The sequence below is a fragment of the Arachis ipaensis genome, chromosome B10 (genome assembly GCF_059453495.1).
Source record: "Arachis ipaensis isolate K30076 ecotype BB chromosome B10, ASM5945349v1, whole genome shotgun sequence".
Classification (NCBI taxonomy): Eukaryota; Viridiplantae; Streptophyta; class Magnoliopsida; order Fabales; family Fabaceae; genus Arachis; species Arachis ipaensis.
Window position 1 is genome coordinate 10,494,425 of NC_142435.1, and position 23,747 is coordinate 10,518,171.

General features: G+C 35.0%; 3 protein-coding genes and 1 pseudogene across 4 annotated transcripts; 2 read left to right on the forward strand and 2 right to left on the reverse strand.

The window, feature by feature from the left end:
* Positions 1-6,628: 6,628 nt before the first annotated feature.
* Positions 6,629-9,628, reverse strand: LOC107623532 (uncharacterized). Its single transcript, XM_021114031.2, is given in 3 exon segments — positions 6,629-6,796; positions 6,798-8,325; positions 9,275-9,628. Coding segments are annotated over 2 exon segments (1,500 nt in total). The 5' UTR covers positions 8,277-8,325; positions 9,275-9,628; the 3' UTR covers positions 6,629-6,775.
* A 104-nt stretch (positions 9,629-9,732) lies between these two features.
* Positions 9,733-11,445, forward strand: LOC107622848 (copper-transporting ATPase PAA1, chloroplastic). Of its 2 annotated transcripts, none has more exons than XM_088505627.1 (3): positions 9,733-10,321; positions 10,400-10,553; positions 11,360-11,445. In XM_088505627.1, the coding sequence occupies exons 1-3, from the start codon at positions 10,034-10,036 to the stop codon at positions 11,443-11,445; spliced, it is 528 nt and encodes a 175-aa protein (XP_088361753.1). In that variant the 5' UTR covers positions 9,733-10,033. The 2 variants fall into 2 exon arrangements, with proteins under 2 accessions (XP_088361753.1, XP_016180380.1); XM_016324894.3 differs by lacking the exon at positions 11,360-11,445 and adding an exon at positions 10,786-10,972.
* Positions 11,144-16,965, reverse strand: LOC107622847 (potassium transporter 7). The gene is made up of 10 exons (XM_016324893.3): positions 16,483-16,965; positions 15,538-15,766; positions 15,189-15,437; positions 14,944-14,994; positions 14,397-14,657; positions 13,981-14,033; positions 13,759-13,873; positions 13,418-13,672; positions 12,327-12,849; positions 11,144-12,074 (listed from the first exon to the last, which is right to left on the reverse strand). The coding sequence occupies exons 1-10, from the start codon at positions 16,771-16,773 to the stop codon at positions 11,558-11,560; spliced, it is 2,544 nt and encodes an 847-aa protein (XP_016180379.1). The 5' UTR covers positions 16,774-16,965; the 3' UTR covers positions 11,144-11,557.
* Positions 16,966-22,677: 5,712 nt separating this feature from the next.
* LOC148579131 (secreted RxLR effector protein 161 pseudogene) lies at positions 22,678-23,334 on the forward strand (annotated as a pseudogene).
* Positions 23,335-23,747: the final 413 nt, after the last annotated feature.

Below are 23,747 nucleotides of genomic sequence, written 5' to 3' on the forward strand. Positions count from 1 at the left end.
TTAAAAGATACTAATGGCTTTATCTATCTTTTTGTTTGTTACTGCAATAGTCATTAATCATAATGTGACAATTCTAAAGATCGGGTGCCATTCTGTCAAACTAACTTTTCTGTCTCATTAGCTTTCTTAATTAGAAAGTAACCATCAATTAATACACTATAAATCACAACATTAGGAATATAGTATTGTTTCAACATCATACTAAGTATTTTTTGAACTTGTCCATCTCTTCCTCTTCTACACAAAGCATTGAATTAATATACTTAATCTATATTCATTTGGTTTGATGCTGTCTTTCATCATTTTTCTTAACAATTTATTCTAATTGATTAACATCATTCTTAAATAAAGGAGGAATAAATGAACACATTAGAAAAAATTTCCCATGCAGTCATTCTTGAAATCAAATCTTTGGCCTTCTCAACAAGCCTATCAACAACGGTGCTGTATATTATTAAGTTGGGCTTAGTTGGTTTCTGTTCTAGTATTTGCAGCACTTCAATAGCTTTCCTATCCGATCTTTCTCACAAATCCTCTTGATTAATGTCTCATAAGTGACTTGGTTAAAGTTGAAATCCCATGGCATCTACCTTATGGAAGCATTGGAGCTTCATGTTAAGTTAGATGCCATGTGATTTCAGCTTAACAAAATCCCTTATTGGACGTTAATCAAGAAAATTTGTGAGGAAGATCGAATAGAAGAAGTTTTTGAAGTGCTGCAAATACTAGAGTAGAAACCAACTAAAGCCCATTAATAATCTACAGTATCGTTGTTGATGCATTATGCAAAATTGGGCTCGCAACCGAAGATTTTGATTTCAAGAATGATTGCACGTAGAATTTCTCCCAATATGTTCATTTATTCTTCTTTGATTTACGGATACTGTGGTGTTAATAAATCAGAAGCAGTTGTTAAATTGTTGAGAAAAATGATGAAAGGCAGCATCAAGCCAAATGAATATACATTAAGTATATTAATGGACGCAGAAGAGGAAGAGTTGGAGAAGCTCAAAAAGTATTTAGTATGATGTTGAAATAAGGCTATATGCCTAATGTTGTGATTTATAGTGTATTAATTGATGACTACTTTTTAATTAAGGAAGTGAATGAGGCAGAAAAGTTATTTGACAGGATGATCAGAGAAGGTTTAGCGTCCGATGTTCAGAGTTGCAACATTATGATTAATGGCTATTGCAGGAACAAAAAGATAGACTAAGCCATTAGTCTCTTTAAAAAGATGCTTACCAAAGGTGTAGCTCTTGATATTGTAAATAATTCCTTAATTTGTGGTTTATGCAAATTAGGGATGTTTTCATCAGTCAAAACTATTCTTGATGAGATGAAAGAAAGGGGACAATATAGATGCTTTTTGCATAAACCAGCTTCTGATGAAGCAATTGTATTATTTCGCAAAGTTTATAATAACAAATAGATTACTTCATATCTGTCCATGTGCAGTACTCTTCTTGATGAGATGGAAGAAAGGGATGCAAGAGAGTTTTTTGAGGGTCTTTTGGCCAAGAATTGTAATATTGATATCTATAATATTATGATACATGAGCTTATCAAAAAGGGGTTTATTGATGAAGTAATGGCCTTAGTTTCTAAGATGAAAGGCAATAGTTACCTTCCAAATTTTGATAGTTATAATCCAATAATTATGATTCTTTTTCATAGAAATATGAACAAGGAAGCATGGAAGCTTCTGCGTGAAATTCAGGATTTAGGTCTTCTTAACAAGAAGGTGAGATGATTTGTTTCAAAGTTAATTAAAAAGAATACATTATATATCCACCCGACCAAAACTTTTTGTTTTCGTTCTTGTTTAGGATTCCAAGATTATGACTCCCCATGGGTGGGACAGATTCTTGGATGGGAAACCTGAATATGATTGTTTGGTAATTTATTGAATTCATTATGAGTAATTGTGAATTATTTTTTATTTTGTGATCATTGTTTGGATGAAAATTATAAAATAGTTATTTTTTAGCGGTGCTTTTACTCACTTCTTTTTACCTTTGATGAGATCAAGGGTCGTTTCACACGCATAAAATACTAATTATTTTAAGGTTTAATTACTTTGTTCGTCCCTATCGTTTCGCGAAATTTTCAATTAAGTCCCTATATTTTTTTTTTCTTTTAATTGGGTCCCTGCACCAAACTTTTTTTTTTCAATTAGGCCCCTCTTGGTAGTAATTGGCTTAATTGTATAAGAACCCAACTAAAAAAAATAATTGGTGTAGAGACTCAAATAAAAGGAAAAAAAATTGGTGTAAGGACTCAATTAAAAAAAAATATATATAGGGACCTAATTAAAAATTTTGCAAAACTATAGGGACCAACAGAGTAATTAAACCTTATTTTCTCATGACTTGATAATTGGAACTAAACACTGCATAAGAATCCCATTAAAAGTGCTTATGTGTATCATATAGCTACCTTTGTAGGGTGTTTTTCAAGTCAGAGTTTCAATCCAAATGTTATTCTTTTTCTATTGATACTGATGGGCAGCATCGCCAAAGGAAGTATTGTGAATGCTATGTTTTGATCGTATGGTTTTGTTGAACTCCCAGTGCAGATTGAATCAAAACCTTATTCTATAGATCAAAATACGAAAGAGACCATGGGAGATCAAATTTGTACATACTTAGATAGAAACAAAGCTTGGAGTAACCTCAGGGATTCCACTTTTTGGATGTTGCTCCTGGAGAACTCGCCCATTTCTTGACTGATGATGTTAATAAGTTTTACATTTCACTTTCTCCTAAAGTGACAATGAACTAGTTAGTGGCTGTACTTTGTTTGTTATTGTTTTTGTTTCCTTTCCTTGGGTTAGACCCCTTTATGATACCTAAACAAAAATTTGTCAATCAAAACATTTTTCATGTCTGTCATCAACTATAATATTTTTAAGTTTTATAAATTATTTATCAAATTGTTATTCTGTTACTATCTTTTTGTCATGGTGGCAACTGTATCCTTTCCTTGGCATTGTTGACTAGGATGCACTGAACTGGGTGGCGCCTTTACCACTAAAGACGTTGAACGGGATCGTACTTTCCATGTAGAAGGCACTAACCGGATATGCGAATTAACTCTCCAATACTGAAAACGCATCTCACAAAGGTATCTTTGCTAATGCACCACATTAGTACTAAATTTTCATAGCTTAGTTTTCTATTTATTTTAGAAGAAGTCTAGGGGGCTAGCAACTTTTGTGTTTTGTGGCCAGCACTTAACCATCAAAAGAAAAGTGAGTGATTTCCCACCATTTGATGTAATCTCAAACCATTAAAAACACTATTGATGGTTACAAAACACAAAAATTGTTGGCCCCTAACACTCTTCTTTATTTTATAGAAAAATAACTTTCAGATAGAACCTGATAGTCTATGTCTATTTTCGGTTGCATGCGCTCGCTTTGCTTTTGTTTCATTCGTTTCAACTTTTTGCCGAAAGCCTTTCTCGATATAAGCCTTTGTGAAACAATACTTAGACAGCTTGATACAAACTGCAACTACAAAATGTAGAAATTAATTAAAAAACTTAGGTCCATAGAAGGTAGTTCCATGTTACGTAATCTTGAGTTCAAAGAAATAGAAAAATCAAAAGATAAGTGAAAAGGTAGGATGCAAGGCTATTCCATCATAGCAATATTAAAAATCAATAAGGAGAATTTTTCCTCTAGAAAATTCACTCGAACGAAAGTCATAACATATGAAGGCAGAAGATCATACAACCCGTGATTTTCTCAATTCAAGTGCCAGCAATGAAGTCAGGAAGCTGAAAGGGTTGTTTCTCAGTTACCTCTTCTGGTTTTGTAAGTTCCTTTGTCCTGCCAAACTTTTTTCCTGAAACATCAAATATACAAATTGAAAGGAAAGAAAAGTTAATGTGATGTAATGCTTTTTAAATTCATACCCAGTGTACCAAGGAACCATGTCCAAAAATGTTAATGGGTTTCATCTGCTTCTTCTTCATCTTCCCATATTCTTTAACAGATAGTCAGGTGGGTGAGAGCCGCATATATAATTAATACTTTTTATAGCTAACGTTAAAAAATATAAACAAATAAATTAACTAAACAAATATATTCTACCTCTTTTCAACAGAAATTATTGATTACATATTCTCTACATAACTATTGATCGATTAGATTTTTTATTAAACCTTCTTAGTGATTTCAAATGGTACAATCTTCTTGGCAGTTTTCCACCACAGATTCCTGACCTCAGAAACATGAAGTATGTACACCTTAAAATGTTTCATTAGTTATTCTATGCTAAAATATAGTTACTTTAACTTCTTGTCTTCTTAATTTAAATGAAAAAAAAATTCTATTGATACTGCTGGGCGATGCCGATGGCTTCATAATTATATTTTTACAACCTTGAGGTCGTTCTGAGTATTTGTGAGTTCGTTCTGATTTTGTGATTATTTATTGAATGAAAATTACAAAATAGAGTTATTTTTTTGTGGTACTTTTTGACTCACTTTTTTTACCTTCCATGAGTGAGATCAAGGGCTTCTTCACACGCATAAAATACTAATTAATTTAAAACAGGATTTTGACTCATGGCTTGATCATTGGAACTAAACACTGCATAAGAATCTCATTAAAAGTGTTTATGTAATGATTGCATTGTTTTGTTGAACTCCCACTTGGGACTTTGTGGATGCTGCTCCTGGAGAACTCTCTCCTTTCCTGACTGATGATGTTAATGAATTTCATTTTATACTTTCATTTAAACTTCACTTTATACTTTCATTTAAACTCTAATTTGACAAACGCCAATTTAAACAGGAGGTTGAAGGGTGAACAATGGAGTCAAAGTCTACAGATTGTAATTGTTTCCGGTTTTCACGAACCTCACTGGTTATTAGTGTGGCCATCGGTCCAATTGACTAAGAGATTAGTTTCGATTAGTTTATGAGGTCTCTATTTTCCTTTTGAGATTTTTGAGTCACCATATTAGTGTGGTCATCGATCCTATTTGATGGTCTAAGTTTTGAGATAGTGTCAAGTGTTATTGTATAGCTTTAAGGGTATGTGTAGTTGGAGGAATTATAAATAATTCTTAGGAATTTTAAGATGGGAATATCATATTCTCATATTTGTTTCAAAATTTGAGGTTCAAAATTTGAAAAGCTGGCAATTAAAATACCATCATTTCAATTTTCACCTTCTCCTTGGATATCTTAGGGGAATGGAATCTTTGTAACAAAGACATACTTGAACCACACACACCCTAAGAGCCATTTTTGGACCTATTTGTTCTCCATTGCTTCCCTTGTCTTCGGAAACACTATATTCTCAAAAAATCATAAGTTGTCAAATCATATTCACAAAACCTTATTTTATTAATTATATTTGGTACTGCTAATATATAAACTACTTATAGTTAAAGCTACCTTTATAGTAGTTTATACACTATGTAAAACGTTAACAAGTTTCTCTGGGATTTTATAAAATAATAATTGGAACCCAACTTCCTGTTTTTGCTTAATGATTTCTTCAGATTTTGTATAATTTGAAGGTACTTAATTGCCCACTGCCCTTCAATCTCATTAGAAACACATACTGTATATCGTCTTGCTACACTTTCAACTTGTAGCATGACGATGAAGATTCTATTGATCTGGTATTTTTGTTTCCTCTCAAGGTGTTGGTATTGTCTTGTGTTTTTTACTCCTCCTAATCCTATCTGTAGCAATGTTAATTTCCACAATTTGGGAAAGATAGAGAAACACGGCAATACTTAAGTAATGGTATTGCAATTATCCAAAGTACTCAGCAACCACTAGAGTCTGCTGCCTAGCTTGGATTGTCTTTTTCTTTTTTTATGATATGAGGGGCCATAGGCCCAAAGAAAGAAAAAAAAAACAAAAGAAAACAAAGAAAGCACACTTAGGGCCTGGAGATACGTGGAAGTATTACCCCTCTTCCATCTTCACGCACAAAGCCTTTCACTTAGACAAGACAAGACCAGGATCAATTTCAGTGCCGATTCTCGCCAATCTGTCCGCCACTTTATTACCTTCTGAGTATGTGGCTGAAGCAAATTTGCCAATTCTTCTTCTTCCAATTTGCAATTAAACGTACCAAAGGATTGGGATGGTTACGGAATTCTCGCTGATTATTGATAAGGGCTATAACAGCAGCGGCATCGCTATATATAATGATTTCCCTCATTCCCATAGTCCAAGCAAGGTTGAGGCCGTCATGAATTCCCCAAAAATATCTCTCCAGGTCCTTAGCCGGGGTTATGTGATGGCACATTGGCACCCACATCACCACTTCTATTTTGCTATTAGATCCAATAGGACATCCTCCTGAAAGAATCAATATAATGTGTAAAACAAAAATTACAAAGGCCCAATGAAAGAAGCCAACAACCAAAACGTATCTGAAAATACCACTATTCAAGGTATCGTAAATACACAACAGCAAATTCAAATTAGTAGTAAATACCTACAGTTAAAATAATGTCCTCAAAGGATTTAGGTTTTGTGTATCAGGGACAATTCCATTTAAATCTATAATCTTGTAATAGAATCAAATAGGCTAAGAGGATTCAAGTTGAGTACGGACCATCTTCAGAGAAGACTTGCGGATTAACTTCATTCGTGCTCCAGCTGACTTCACATGATGGATGACAACTCTCATTAATCACCTTAAGTTTTTTTCTTCATATTAAGATCTCAATCATTCATATATCATTTATCCTAGGCTTCAATTATAATTGAACACCAAGTTAAACCTTGAACACTTGTATTATGTGTGGTCAAGTTTGTTAGGCTAACCCGGGGGTGGAGTGTCGTTGACAAGTGGATAGTGCATTCATCAATTCATTATATGAAGCAAGATCAGGTATGAATCCCCTATCCAACATCTCATTCACCACTGACTCTCCCTCTATTTTCCGGCCCTCTCCTGTGTATCCATTAACCAAAATTTTATATGTCATGTCGTCTGGTTCCAAACCCTTGCTCGAAGCAAGTAATCTTAATTTATTTGCTTCCTCTGTTCTTCCCACTTTGCAAATATCCTGAAGCACAAAATTAAAAGTCATAACATCCAGTATCATACCCTCTTTAAGCATCTTTTCCACTAATCTCCAAGCTTCTTTAGTCTTCCTCGATCTTCTCAACCCATCAATCATCACAATGCAAGCAATCAAGCTAGGCACACATCCTTTCTCCCACAACTCATAAATTAGCCTCAATGCTCTATCAGCATCTCCATTCCCACACAGAGCATCCACCAAATCAAAATAATCATACCCTTTAGGCAAAACGCCCTTTCTGGAGAAATCAACTAACATCTCACAAGCCTGCAAAACCTTTCCTTTCTCGCAAAGTCCTCGAACCAGAATCTCACAAGTGACATTGGAGAACTCGCACCCCAAATAAATCATCTCATGAGCCATCCCAATCCCTTCTTCAACCTTCCCCTCCCTAAACATCCCCTTAATCAAAGTGTTGAAAGTAACCACATTTGGCTCACACCCCATCTTTCTCATCTCCTTGAACATCTCCAATGCCAACCCAAACTTCAAATTCCTACAATAACCACTGATCAAGATGTTAAAAGTGAACAAATCAGGCCTAATCCTAACCCTAACAATCTCATCATAAAACTCCAGAGCCCTATCAAGCATGCCCCATTTCACAAATCCATGAATTATGATATTACAAACTGCAACATTAGGCCTACCGTCGATCAACCTGCACATGGAACGGAACGAGGAGACAGCTTCGTCCAATTTGCCAGCTTTGCAGTAAGCGTGGATGGCGAAGCGGAAGATGGATTCGGTGTGGGGGCAGGAGAAGATGGAGTCGGAGCAGGGGCAAGGGTTGGAGGCAATGAAATCAAGGAGGATGTGGAGGTGGTGGAAGCGGTGGGAGAGAGCTAGGGTTTGGGCCATCCAATGGAAAGTGGAGTGGTTGTGGCGGAAAGAGTCGACAAAGGAGGCCCAGGTGAAGACGTGGAAGTCGTAGTGGGAAAAGGAAGGGTGGTGGTGGAGCTTGGATTTGAGGAAATGGAGGAGGGATTCTGGGGTGAAAGGTGGGGAAAGATGGGTCTTGAGAAAGTTGAGGAGGCGGTGGTATTGGGAGTTGGGGATTGGGGTCACTGTGAGTGTTGGTGGTGGCGGAGGGAGGGAGGGATCTGGCGGCGGAGATGGGAGAGGAGGGTTTGGAAGAGGAGAGAGTGGGTGCGGCGACGGTAGGTGTAGTGGTGTTGCTATTGGTCTGAGCATTTTCTTCAACCCCATTCCTCAACTGTGCATACTACTTCCTCTGCTTCTTCCCTGAGCCTGAAAGCTGCATCCAAAAGGTGGGAAGAAGAATAACTGAATAAGTGTGCATATAATATAATAATATAATTGATACATGAATATATTCCAACTCATAGTTATCAAAACCAAATCAGTAATCAACCTGGTTGATCCGGTCACAATTAAATATAAATATAAAATTACAAAAAATAAGCTTAAAATTAAAAAAGCATGTCTTCACACACACATTAATAACAAACAAGTATTAATTCTTAAACATAACTAATGATGTAAAAATAGAAAATAAATTAGTCACTAGTACAAAATACTTTCTCAATTTCAATGAAGAGAGCAAAACATAACACAATAACTAAATCAAGTCCAAGGAGTGATCTCAAAATCGGCATCTATATCTTTATCGGACAAATTTGGAGCTTGACCAACATTGCCTTCATTTTGATTTGCATCTATATCTTCCATAGCATTCTTACCAACTAATTAAAAACTAAATTCAACTAATTATACCAAATTAATACTGCCTGTGTAAGAATCAACTCAATCAATACTAAAAATCAAATCTATTCTTACAGCAACATTCAGCTCATTGATAACTTTCAGCAACAAATTCAACTATGATCATTTTCAGCAACAAAAAGTTTAGCTCCAAACATTATTTACAGTAGCAAAAAATTTAGCTAAGTGATTATTTCAGCAAGACTGCAACAAATTCAAGGTTCAGTGATAATCAGCAACAAATTCAACTTAGAGATGATTTTCATCAACCAAAAAATTAGCCCAGTGATATTTTCAGCAACAAATTCAACATTCAGTAACAAATTCAACTTACAACAACAAATTCAACAATTCCTAATTCAGTCATGATTTACAGCAACATTTAGATCAACAACAAGGCAAATTAATTGATTTTAGCAATTCAGCAACATCTCAAAATACAGGGAGAAGGAAAATCTGGAAGAGAGAGAACGGGGACTCACCAACGGTCCACGGTCCACGGCGATGACGACGAACAGAAACCAGAAGACGACGACCTCACGGAACGCGACGAAGCAAGCCACGATCCCACGAGTTGCCTCTGCCGCCGGCGACGATGAGCCCAGGGACGAGACTCGAGTGAGATGACGAGGAAGGCCGCGAGACGTCGGCAAGATGAACAACGAGACGCCGGCGAGTGTGACTGAGACGAGACTCGAGTGAGATTGAAAGAGACTCTAGTGGGCTAGGCAGTGAGAGAGGAGAGAATTTTGAGTCTGAGAACCGAGGGAGACAGAGCCACAGAGGTTCCGAGTGTTAGGGTAAGCTCACAATGATTCCAACCCTGTTTAAGCTCAATTATTTTTGGAATTCTTGGTAATAAGTATAAATGAATTTTTTGTATATATTTTCAACGCATTTTTAACTTTATTATTTAATTTTTATTTTTAATTAATGTTTTTGTTTTTGTTTTTATTTTTATTTTTAGAGTATTTTGTTTTTAAAATTTCATAAAAAAATTATTATTTTTAATATTTTTTTGCTTCAAATTTTTTAAAAGCAAAAAATAATAATAAGTTCATTAGTTTATTAATTAATGTTCTACATGTTTAATTAATTAATCAACTGTATTAATGTTCAACATGTTTATATTATTGTGGTTCGACCCGAATTGGCTACACTAATAAGTAAACAGCTTTCTTTAGAGGATCTATTGAGAGTTCTAACCTGTGACTTTGGTGAGAAGTGCTGTAATCGCAACTATGGAATCTGCTTTGTGCCTCAACATGCCGATGCAGATACAGATGAATTTAAAGCCACTCTTCAAACCTCTCAACCGTCAATTCGCCACGTGGACGATTCAATCAGCAGCGAAACAGAAGCCATCACTCGTCTTCCGCTTCAACCACTCGTCTCTGCTGCCTCCTCTACGCTGCGTTTCCAGCTCAGCTGGTGGTGGTGACATTCCCTCCGATGCTATTGTTCTCAACGTTGAGGGTATGATGTGCGACGGCTGCGCCAATAACGTCAGGAAGCTTCTAGAAAGTCGAGTATGCTCTTCCTTTTTCTATTCCATTTTTTTTTTATCTTTTATATATTAATGATGAAATGAAATGATGAACGGGCAGCCACAAGTGTCATCTGCTACTGTGAATCTAACCGCCGCTAAAGCAGTAGTGTCTGCCGTATCCGAAGAAAAAGGTTCCCCCAACTGGCAGAAGCAATTAGGAGAAGCACTTGCTCAGCATTTAACTAACTGCGGTTTCAATTCTACCTTTCAAGGTATGGTTTTGCTAATTATCGTTCTCTTCTAGTTTTTATCTGAATAAAACTAAGCTTTGGATGACCATTTAGAAGTTACCAATCAATTGCTTTACTTTTTGCCAATACCGTACTCTTTTAGATGATGAACGCTAGTTACATGTTAGTTACAGCACGCACATGAATTTCGTAGCGTTGATTTGGTTTGGTTTGGTTTGCAATTTTTCATGAACCTTGGTGGATTAATTGGCAGGCGAGTGATGCTATCAAGAATTGTATGGACTCGATTCATGTGAAGTTAGCTGTGTTCATGTATTAGTCTTCTTTAACAGAGCAACCTGAATTGGGATGGCTATTGTTCTTGTATACGTGGGAAATTAAAAAATTGTGATGTGTTAATTTCTTTCATCCATATGTTGATCAAGCAAAATATATTTTCATGAAAGTACAAGGTAGGAATTGCGCACACCAAATATCAATACACATTTTAGGAACTTGAAAGCAAGTGAAACAAATAAAGCTTATCAATCTTAATTCTTTCACAGGCAAATAAAAGTTTAAATTCCATCTACTGAATTGAGCAAGTCAAATTGAAATATAGCTCTTTGAGATGCAGTAATGTCATGAGATATGGCATTATTTACCGCAAAGTTGACAGAAGAATAAAATGGGCAAAATGCCACTGTACAGTACACGGTGTCCATAGTTACATTGGCGTGAAATTTGACCCTTTCACGAAGTGCCTATATAATTAACCAAGTACAGTTTTTCTCATGTCTGTTTCTTTATGTTATCAGCCTATTCCAACTACATACATAAATATGCAGATGGCAAAGCTCGCAACCACAAAACTTCCTCTATACGAGAGATGGGAACCAGAAAGATATTTAAACAATTTGGAGATCCAAACTAGAAATGATCAGATCAAGGAAAACACTTAAGACTGCATTCGAAGTATGATCTTTCTGATCCTCGCTCTCTGCTATCGAAGTCTAGTTTCTAAGAAAATTGTCATCTGTTTTCTTTCAAACCATGTAAGTCATGCCAACTTGCATCAGATTTGAGTGAGGTACAGTTAAAGTCGTGATACCCCTCCTGCTGTTCCTTCTCAAAAATGCATAGAAGTAGTTTATTACAAGCTTCTTGATAAACCATGAGTCCTTCCTTGCCCTTATATCCCCATGACCAAGAAGATAAACAACTCCAGATTCTTTAGCCTTGTGAATAAAAGATAACTCCCACTCAAGGCTCTGCTCAGCATCAAGTGCCGGGGTTACCTCCTCTGAAGTGCTTGCTTCTAAAGTGAGCTTTTTTGTGTCCTTATGACCAGCCAGAAGAGGAACCCCAAGTGAGTAAACACTCCCATTGGGAGCTACAAGAACCCTGGAATCATAGTGCCCTTCCTCTGAGTCAGAATCTTCATCCCCATCACTCTCCAGTGACCTCTCTTGAGCCTCACGGCGTATAAATTTTTCTAGGCTTTCAATCAGCAGCTGCTCAAAAGTCTGGTGATTTTCTTTACGGACATCCTTATAACCATACCTGTAGAAATTACAGAAGTCTGCATTTGTAAGATAAAAAGACATCTTCATTATGTGGATAGACATAATTTAACGAAGTTATTGATGTTCACGTGAAGCTACTGTATGTTTTGTATCTGAAAGTAATTTTTAAGGTCACATTTTCATCATTCAAACAACTTTCCCAAGGTAAAAGTCAATTAGCTTGGATTTTGAGATTCATATCTAAACTGATCTCATGCCAAAAAAAATTCAATTAGACAGATCTAGTTACCTGGCAATACAACGGAATATATGATAGCTTTTTGGGCAGACTCTCCGGAAAAGGAACCTTTCACTTTGAGGCACCACAGAAACAGGAACATACTTAATACTCACAAAAATGATCATGGAGTGTATTGCTGGAAGCGTAGTCAAAAAATGGCCAAAAACTCCTGGGATTCCTTTGACTAACTCATTATAGAGAAGACCAATTCCAGGAGCCCGTATTGTGCCTAGATTGCTACCTAATTCTCGCATCAAATCCATTGACAGCTTTTGTTTGACTTCAGTTTCATACTTGAGCTTGCTTCCATAATTCCAAACATACATGATAAAAAACATTATCACAGCAAGGACCAATATAATCCAACTTCCATCTGCCACACTCCCCAAAACAGATGAGAAGAAAATCAACTCCAATCCCAAGAAGAATACCACAAATGTCAGCACTATGATGATGTGTATTTGCCATATAAGAAGCATAACAAGGGTTACTAAAATAGTGGTCATCATCATCACTCCAAGCTCCGCAATACCTGAAAGAGGACCAAGGATCAACCTGAATACAAATTCATTATAATATTACATATAATTTAGTAGCAGCAAAGGAAGTGCAGTGTGTAAAATACTATGGAAAGCTAAACTATGCAGTCTCCATATCCTTGTACTCTGTTTACCCAGTCAAACTGTTATTGATGTATTCATTATGTGAATTCAGAAGTATGCGACAGACATCCGTTTAAAATAAAATTATAATAACCACTAGCTGATTGACCTACGTGCGTGTGTGTGCGCAGAAATTGTGTTCCGACCTTATGACCAGTGCAAAGCAAGCACGGTAATAATGGGGTTTAGGGTTTCTTGAAGCAAATGGGTCTTCTTATAGAAGACTTAAGTTGTATTATTATCTCTCTGATGTAGTTGAGAACATGAAAAATGAAATATTGGTAGAAGAGTTCGATAATTTTTAATAGTCCGAGTAAACTAAGTTTCTTATGCAGACTATTATATTGTGATGCTTTATCCCACTAGGGGTAAATCAATGTGCTTGATAAATCTAATGAATAAATGTGGTGATTATAAAAATAAACAGAAACACATTACCATAAGCATTTCCAATCTCATCAATGCTGGATATAGTGCAGACCAAAACCAGAGAAACAGCCAAGAGAAACCAGTTTAGGACAGGAATATAGATCTGGCCCATAAATTTCCGGGAGGTATGAACAATCTTAAGACGAGGGAAACAACCAAGTGCTGTTGATTGTTTTATGCATGAAAATGTTGCTGTTGTCATAGTCCGACTTGCAATTAGTGCAGCAATGTTTGCAATGAGGAAGGTTGGCCAGAATGCACCACCTGCACACATGGAATGCGATTGCTTATAGATCCTGTAAATTGCAAAGACAGGCCTATGTAAAGAATGAAATGATAAAAACACTCACTTGGAACTGAAGAGAAAAAGGCTCGACCAGCATCAGCATGGTTTTCCATAAGGTATGCAGCTTGACCCAAATAACCCAATACTAGGCACGGCAAAACAAGAAAGACAAAAGAAAGCTGCCAATTACCACAATTAGTTTTTATCAGCACATAGTTGACATTACAAATGAAATAAAAGAAATGATTAAATGAAAGAAGCCTAATGGTCTAACATAGTTTGTTACCTGAACTGATTGTACAGAAAAGTAGCAAAGATCTGCAAACATGGCCTCTGAACCTGCAAAATGGCCCAATAAGTGATGTTAATCAATGGATGAAGAGTTTTGCATATGCAACCACAGCGACATTATACTGTATATTCATCATACTACATATTATAGTGGATGTTTACAGCGATAGATTAAGCTCTGGTTGAATTATTATTATCGATGAACCTTGAAATTTGGACTGTTCCACTCAAATAGTGACAAAAACTAAATGAAAACTTTGACACTGACCATCATACTTGCTACCAATGTATTGCCTTCGGAACAAATATAAAAGACTCCCTAGGAGAACCAAATCTACAAATCTACATGACAAGGCAATGTATTTAGTATTATTGCATCCCTGTACCAAGATCCAGGATATATGTATTTACCAGTAGCACAAAGGAGACAACCCCCAAGAGAATACCATGCTTTAGTTGAGTTCCTCTTGAAAAAATAGTAGATGTGAATAGGATTAAATGCCTTCAAGACACCAGTATCATATTTGAGAAGATTGTATATCCCAATTCCAGCAAGAGAACAAAACCATATGAACAAAGCAGGTCCTACTAAAAGTCCCACTTTACTTGTTCCATACTTCTGTACACTGAACAAAATTATAAGGGATGCAACTGAAATCATCACCACTTCATCTGCATGGTTGAAAATGAACACAAGATTAATGCAACTATAAAGAATGCCTGCCAAATAAGGATATGAATAAACTCATGAATATGCCAACCTCCCTAATGAACGAGAAAATAAGACTATTGCAACTAAGTATGTCATCTCCATACAGAGAGAGTTAAATTACTATAGCCAAATCACAGCTAGATAATTATCACCCTCAACAAATAATGCATGGGCAAGCCACTCAAGAAAAAAAACAAACAATAGAAAATACAGATAGTAGATTTCATTAGTAGCTTAAGGCAATACCTTGCTCGATTGCATCTACCCCAACTTTTAAACCACCAACAGAGGAAAGTACTGCAGGAAGACATAGATATAAAGTGAGACTAACTATAAAGAACAGAAGATTAGAGCTTGTTAATGAAACAACATCTGGCCAAGAAAACAAGCAAAAATTTAATATTACAAGTAACATGGGAATCATCCCAAACACTAGCACCAAATAGCCTGGAAAAATTGCAAAAATGAATAAAGTAGCAGCAGCAACTAACCTGACATTGCCGGAGTAACAACCCCATTAGCAATCACCATAGAAGTACCAGCAAGCACTAATATTAGTAGAATCTTCTTCAGAGTCAAAGAACTCTCAAGTCTTTCCTTGATTTTTAGGGACCTTTCAAGCTCAGCAGATGGGACCTTTAGTCTAAAGCTTGATATACGGGCATCTGATGGTAATTGATTGGGGAGAAGGCTCACTTTAGCATGACGACATATCAATGAGTACAAGGCAAAAGTACCACCTGTAGTGTTTGACAACGTAAGTGTTAGCAAACTAAGTTCAGAAGACAGAGAAACACAAAGAACATTGGAGGCTTATTTAGAATATTTAACTTAATATACCTTCACCATCATCATTGGCCCACAGAACGACCAGCACATACTTCAATAAGGGAATCAGGATTAAAGTGTACAACACAAGTGATAATGCTCCAAGAATGTCCTCATCTCCATTGATGGGTGCCTTTCTAAACATGACACTAAAGGTATATAATGGACTTGTTCCCACATCACCAAAGACAACGCCAAGAGTCTGAAAAGCCAGCACGATTTTCTTTCCCATACTGATATCCTGCAAAGGAATATAAAGAAGAAAACAAGCAAAAAACATTGACATAGATTGTTCCAGTAGAGCTATGTAATCTTATCATGAGCCATAACAGATTTTTAAGAGAAGGACAGTGACTGTTGGGCACATAGAATTTCAAGTACTCAAGGTAATTACAAACTAAAATTCATGTATTTCAGAAACTCAACAACAGGATCAACACCAAGTATCTTTCTTTTTTCTACGTTACTCGTGTAGCTACTCCTTATGATCTTGATTGAACATAGTGAAATTTCTCTCTATCTCGCTCATGAATGTATATATGCTGTAGGTCACCATGGTAATTTTTGTTTGTGCACAAAAAAAAACGAGACACACACACACAGAATATAAGCAAGAAAGCTCTCAGGTTGTATTCAATTTTTCTTTTCCTCATGTAAATTCGACCTCCCATCATAACATTAACGCTCACAGCTTTCAAATTTCTCAACTCCTCCACCCACTTCAACAACTTGTACTCTCTTCTTAGTTTCCATGAGCACACTATTCAAGGATCCCATGCCTTCATAAGAAGGATATCACACCATTCAAATCTTAACTTCCTTTTCATGCTTATAATTACTGCGTACATGCTAATTCTTAACCGAGTAAAGGAACTTGCACATAGATAGAAAATTGAATCAGCTACGACACAATAATTCCATAAAAGAAAAAGCAAACCAAAATTTGAGAAGCAGCACCTCATAGTCAGTTCTATGAGCACCGGGGACATCAAGAGCCTCGACGTCGAAGGAATCAATTCGAGGTCCAGTTCGAATGAGTCTCTGCTCACCAATGTCCTCATCGTCAGAATCAAGCACGGAAGCGTAGCGACGGGTGTGATGGTGTCTCAAATCGGCGTTGAATTCTTCTATGTCGGAGTTATCCTCCTCGTCCCCCTGAAAAACCCACCTGGATTCGGTTGATTCCATGGAGTGTCCGCCATTGATATCACCTCTCTCCGGATCCCCTTCCTCCGTCGCCATGGCCATTGAATATAGTGCTTTCTTCAGAAGCTATGAAAATGAGGACAAAATTTCTGTGAATTTTGAGCTCTGTTTTCTGCAAGTGAAGAAGGTGGTGAAGTGCGAAATTGCGCGCATCACGGCTTAAGGGACAAAAATGGAATTTTCCCAGTGGGGGAACTGTGGATCACTGTGTCTTCGCGTCTAGAGAAGTTCAATAAATAATTAACTGTGATTTTATATTTTTTATATTTTACTTTGGGTTACTAAAATAATTAATAATTATTCTTATCCATTATCAATATCTTATGGGCCTATGGTGTGCCCATGTATATTATGTGAGGTGCCTTCAACAATTGATCACCTTTCATTGTTTTCGGATGATGGGTTCTTTGTATTGTTTTAGGACAGAATCCGAACAATGTGGTTTTATATTAATGTATGAAAAGTGACACATTCTTTATATATTATTTTCTTATTCATTTTAAAATATAATTTTGTTACTATTTTATTATTTTGTTATTATATAAAGTATTTGAGTTCATTTTTAGATTAATAATTTTACATATTGATTGTAAATTTATTTAAAAAATACTGATCAAGATCAAGATCAAAATTAGACATTTAAACATAAATGATTTACATATATCTAGGTGTATTTAAATGTATTTAAAGAACATTTTTATTTTTATTAAGACATGATACATAAAAATACGTGTGCTAAAATAAATATACTAAATTAATAAATTATTAATTATCACATAAATATACTAAATTAATAAATTATTTATAAGATATTTGACTTAAGTTTTAAAGTGATCTTTAAAATTATATTTAATATTTAAAGTGGTTTTTATAATTAATAATTTTTTAATTTTATCCTCAAAGTTATACTCTAAAATTCATAATAGTCTCTTAGAAAATTTTCCTTCATTACCGATCATTGAAAAATTGAAGTAGATTGTGTCCTGTGATGCTAACATTGTAATGGCTAACTGATATGACAAAGAAAACTCTTTTTTTTTTTTACAATCTGATGTTTTTCTCCCTTTTAAAATCCTAATTCCCAAATTTTGTTTATTCTCTATAGAAAATCACAATTTTTTTTAACAATCATTCATACTTTCACAAGACATTCCTACACACATAAACACATTTTTTTTTTACTAATTCTTGTTATAGTCTCAATAGAGAGCATGTACTACTCTTAATTTAGTTGAGATTAAATAGATGCAAAATCTATAAACTTTTTGACAAGTCTCTGTTGGAATTTTTATTCTAATTGTGATCCAATTTGTTAATACAGAAATTAGTTTGGGTGGTGTTGTAATTATTTATTATTATATTAACAGTTGGTCTGTTCTTTGATGGAAAGAACACGACTGTTCATCATAAATTTTATAAAATTTGGGTCTCCAATTCTGATCATAAGAACAAAAATTACACATTGATTCCATCTGCCTCTCTGTGATTCAAGAATTGGAAGTTCCAAATTAAATCAAAGAATTTATTGGCAATGATTGGAGGTACGTAAATTACTGGTTTTATAAAGAAACTTAACATGTGGTATCAGAGCAAGTTTGTCTCTGCCTTGCCATTTCAAAATTTAATTACTGTGCATTATTTTGATAAATTGTTTTTAAAGAAGAATGTATAGTATGAATTTTGAAAAAAAAAGTAAGAAAAACCATTGAAATTAAAGTTGACGTACCATAAGAAGAGGGAATAATAAATAATATTCCTAGAAGGAATCTTCTAAATTTGTGTCATAGTTGTTCTTCATAATAGTATAATTTTCCATGATTTCCATAAGTTTTCTTATTCTTGAATAATAATAATAAAAAAAAAGAGAGAAGAAGAAAGGGAAGACGGTGGAAGAGAGAAGACAGAATGAACTTATTATAAAAATTCAAATTTTGGTTGGAGTGAGGTTTGAACTTGGATCTTCTAAATATTGCCAAAATATTTGTCTACTAGATCATCTCCACTTTGATATTATTCATACTACTGAATTTATTTATTTGATGATTATATTTGCATGTAATATAAATTCTTTCGCTGCATATCATATTGTGATTAATATATGATTTATTGAGGAGTAGCCACAGCATCCTTAATAATAATTATATTTAAAGAGATCACATAAATATTAATATGATATATTTGTAATTGTTATGAATTATATAATAAACTTACCCACAAGAATTTATTATGTTATTCACATATAATTAGATTGAAATAGAAAATATTTCTTACTTCTTAATTAGCCTACAGGTATTAAGAAGCAGTATTTTATTTTCTAGTTTCAATACTTTAGTTAGTATAGTGAATATTATGTGTGTTAAAATCTTTGTCCACAAGTAAATTTTAATGACACTATGATTCATATTTATTTTGAGATGACTTGTATTGGCATGCATTATCATATGTTATGGATTTTGATGTGCCTATTTAAAGTTGAATAATGTTAGCATGATTTATTATTTGCAGCAGTAATGATATCTGAAACTGTATCTGAAGTTCATTTGTTAAGTGGTGATAACTATAAAGAATGGAAAGATAAGATTCTCTTTCACTTAGGGTGTGCAGACCTTGACTATGCTCCTCGTAAAGAGCCTCCGACACCTACTGATGCTAGTTCTCAAGTCGAGGTAGCATTATACGAACGGTGGGAGAAATCCAACCGTTTAAGTATGATGTTCATTAAGCTTCGTATTTCAGCTAGTATCCGAGGCTCAATTCCTGATTGTAGGAATGTCAAGGATTATATGAAGGCTATTGATGAACAGTTTAAGTCTTCTAGTAAGGCACTTGCAAGCACCCTAATGGCACAATTGTCATCTATGAGGCTTACCGGCGTAAGAGGTGTGCGTGAACACATCATGAGGTTGAGAGACATTGCAGCACAACTGAAAGCTTTAGAGGTTGAGATCTCTAACTCATTTCTGGTGCATCTTATTCTGAATTCTCTTCCTTCCCAGTACGGACTATTTAAGATTTTTTATAATACACATAAGAAAAAATGTCCATTAATGAATTACTGGTGATGTGTGTGTGTAAGAGGAAGGAAGGCTAATTCAGAAATTTGGTAAAAGTGCACTATTAGTGACAAATGAGGGTGGTAAAAAGCAAGCTCATAAGAAGAAAGGAAAGGGTATTGTATCACATCCTATGAAGAAAGAAGGTGCACGATGTTTCTTTTGTAAAAAGAAAGGACACATGAAGAAGGAGTGCCCAAAATTTAAAGTTTGGCTTGAAAAGAAAGGTACTAACCTTTGTGATCTTATTCCTTCAGTGTATTTTGAATCTAATTTTGTTGAAATATGTCATGACACTTGGTGGATTGATTCTGATGCTGAAATTCATATTTCAAATACCATGCAGGGTTTCATAAGGAAAAGGAAACCGATAGGAAGTGAACTAAGCATCTATATGAAAAATCGGATGCGTTCACGTGTGGAAGCTGTTGGAACATTTAGGCTTGTATTAAGTACTGGTTGTATTTTAGATTTAGAAAAAATCTTTTATATTCTAAATTTTTCTAAAAATTTGATTTCTTTATCTAAGCTTGTAAAACAAGGATTATGTATACATTTTTATGATGATTCTGTTGACATTATTAAAAATTATAATATTATTGGACGTGGTACTTTAATTGGTGATTTATTTAAAGTCCATTTAGCTAATAATGTTCCATCTAGTCTTATGGCTATGCATGGTAATGGTATGAATGAAAAATCCTCCATGTTGTGGTACTGAAGGTTGGGACACATCTCCATTGAGAGAATGAAGAAATTAGTAAGTGATGGGGTTCTTGAACCTCTAGACTTTACTGATTTTGATACTTGTGTGGATTGCATTAAGGGAAAGCAAACCAAAAAGTCTAAAAAAGGTGCTAAGAGGAGTTCTAACATATTAGAAATAATTCATACTGACATATGTTGTCCTAATATGTCCTTAAGTGGTCAGAAATATTTCATCTCCTTTATTGATGATTATTCACGATATATGTATCTCTATATGCTTCATAATAAATATGAGGCATTGGACGCTTTTAAAGTTTATAAAGCTGAAATAGAGAAACAATGCAGAAAGAAAATTAAGATCGTGAGATCTGATAGAGGTGGAGAATTCTATGGGAGATGTACTGAAAGTGGACAAGCACCTGGTCCATTTGCAAAGTATCTTCAAGAGCATGGTATTGTGGCACAATACACCATGCCTGGCACACCAGATTAAAATGGTGTAGATGAAAGAAGAAATAGGACTTTGCTGGATATGGTGAGGAGTATGCTTAGCAACTCCAATCTTCCTTTATCCTTGTGGAGTGAAGCCCTTAAGACAGCTACGTATATATTGAATAGAGTTCCAACAAAGGCAGTTTCTAAAACACCATTTGAGCTATGGAAAGGTTGGAAACCTAGTTTGAATCATATACGCATTTGGGGTTGTCCTGCTGAAGTTCGGGTTTATAATCCACAAGAAAGGAAGTTGGACCCAAGGACGATAAGTGCCTATTTTTTCTGCTATGCAAAAAAATCTAAGGGTTACAGATTTTATTGTCCCTCATATTCAAGTAAAATAGTTGAATCTAGAAATGCAAGGTTTTTAGAGCATGATATGAAAAGTGGAAGAAATCATCCTCTTAAAGTTGTTGAGAATGATAATGTTTATCAAACCTCTCCATGTACAAGAATGATTGTTCAATACAATGCCCATACAAATAGGGTCAATGTAGAACAACCTATTACTAATGTTCTACATCATGAAGATAATGTTCAAGTAGATCATATGGTGGAGGATCAAACTCTTCATAATGAAAATGTTGTTCGAGAACATATTGCTCAAGAGCAACTTCAAGAAGAGGGAGAACCTGTTATGCCACTACCTTTACAAGAGGTTGATAATGCAACATTAAGAAGATCAACAAGAATAAGAAAGCTTGCAATTTCTAGTGACTATGTAGTGTATCTTGCTGAGTCTGACTATGATGTTTGTGATGAAAATGACCTAACGACGTTTTCACAAGCAATGGAAAGTCGTAATTCCAATTTCTGGCTAGATGCTATGAAGGATGAAATGAATTATATGGCGGATAACCAAGTTTGGGATCTTGTAGAATTGCCTGATAGGAAAAAGGCCATTGGCTGTAAATGGGTCTTTAAGACCAAGAAGGATTCCTCAGGCAATATTGAGCGCTACAAGGTTCGACTTGTTGCTAAAGGATTTACTCAAAGGGAAGGAGTTGACTACAGAAAAATCTTTTCTCCTGTTTCAAAGAAAGACTCTTTCCGCATCATTATGGCATTGGTAGCACACTTTAACATGGAATTGCATCAAATGGATGTGAAAACGGCCTTCCTTAATGGAGATTTGGAAGAAGATGTCTATATGAGACAACCCGAAGGGTTTATCTCAAGTGCTGGTAAGGAGTTAGTTTGCAAGCTTAAGATAGCAATGTATGGTCTTAAGCAGGCTTCCCGACAGTGGTATTTGAAGTTTTACAATGTGATTTCTTTATTTGGGTTCATTGAGAATATTTCTGATCAATGTATATATCAGAAGGTTAGTGGGAGCAAGATCATATTTCTCATCTTATATGTAGATGATATTTTGCTTGCAACAAATGATTTAGGGTTGTTACATGAAGTGAAACAATTTCTCTCTAGACATTTTGATATAAAAGATATGGGTGATGCATCTTATGTCATTGGCATAAAGATTCATAGAGATAAACATAAAGGAATTTTAGGTTTATCTCAAGAAGCCTATATTAATAAAGTTCTTGAGAGGTTTAAAATGCAAAATTGTTCACCAAGTGTTGCACCTATTGTGAAAGGTAACAAATTCTGCTTAGATCAATGTCCCAAAAATGAACTTGAAAAGAAATAGATACAAAATATTTCTTATGCTTCAGCCATTGGAAGCCTAATGTATGCTCAGGTCTGTACAAGACCTGATATTGCTTTTGCTGTTAGCATGTTAGGAAGATATCAAAGTAATCCAGGAATTATCCATTGGAGAGCTACAAAGAAGGTCTTAAGGTACCTTCAAGGGACCAAGAACTTCATGCTTACATATAGACGAACCAACAATTTAAAAATTGTTGGATACTCAGATTCAGACTTGGCGGGATGTGTTGATTCTAGGAAGTCAACGTCAGGATACATCTTTATGCTTGCTGATGGAGCAGTATCTTGGAAGAGTGCAAAACAATCACTTGTAGCTACTTCTACCATGGAATCCGAGTTTATTGCTTGTTTTGAGGCTACATCACAAGGTGTTTGGCTAAAAAATTTCATCTCTGGGCTTAAGATTATGGATTGTATCTCTAGGCTATTGAGAATATATTGTGACAATTCAGCTGCTGTATTTATGGCTAAGAATAATAGAAGTAGTAGTCGAAGTAAGCACATCGATATTAAGTACTTAGCCATTAAAGACCGAGTTAGGTCTAATGAGGTACAAATAGAGCATATTAGTACTAAACAAATGATAGTTGATCCTTTGACAAAAGGCATGCCACCAGGATTGTTTAAGGATCATGTTACTAGTATGGGTTTATGTTCTGTAACGTCACTTATATGACTTATGTTATATTATATGACATATTTGAATATGAAATTTCTATTATTGTTTGTTTCTCATTTGGTCAGTATATATGCGCATACATGATTGAGAATGACAAATAAAATTCAGTGAAGAACCTAGAATAATCATTGGGCTTATTCCTACAGAAATACCACATGAAGAGTTTATTTAGTTAGGAGATATTACATTGTAATACATAGAAGGTAATACTTGATTAATGAGAAACTACCGTTATGATTTGTATAATTTGTCTTAATTGTTTAAGCATAGTATGTAATTACAAACTATACGTAACAAATGTTGGACCAAATGGGAGAATGTTAGAATTTTTATTCTAATTGTAGTCCAATTTGTTAATATAGAAATTATTTTGGGTGGTGTTGTAATTATTCATTATTATATTGACAGTT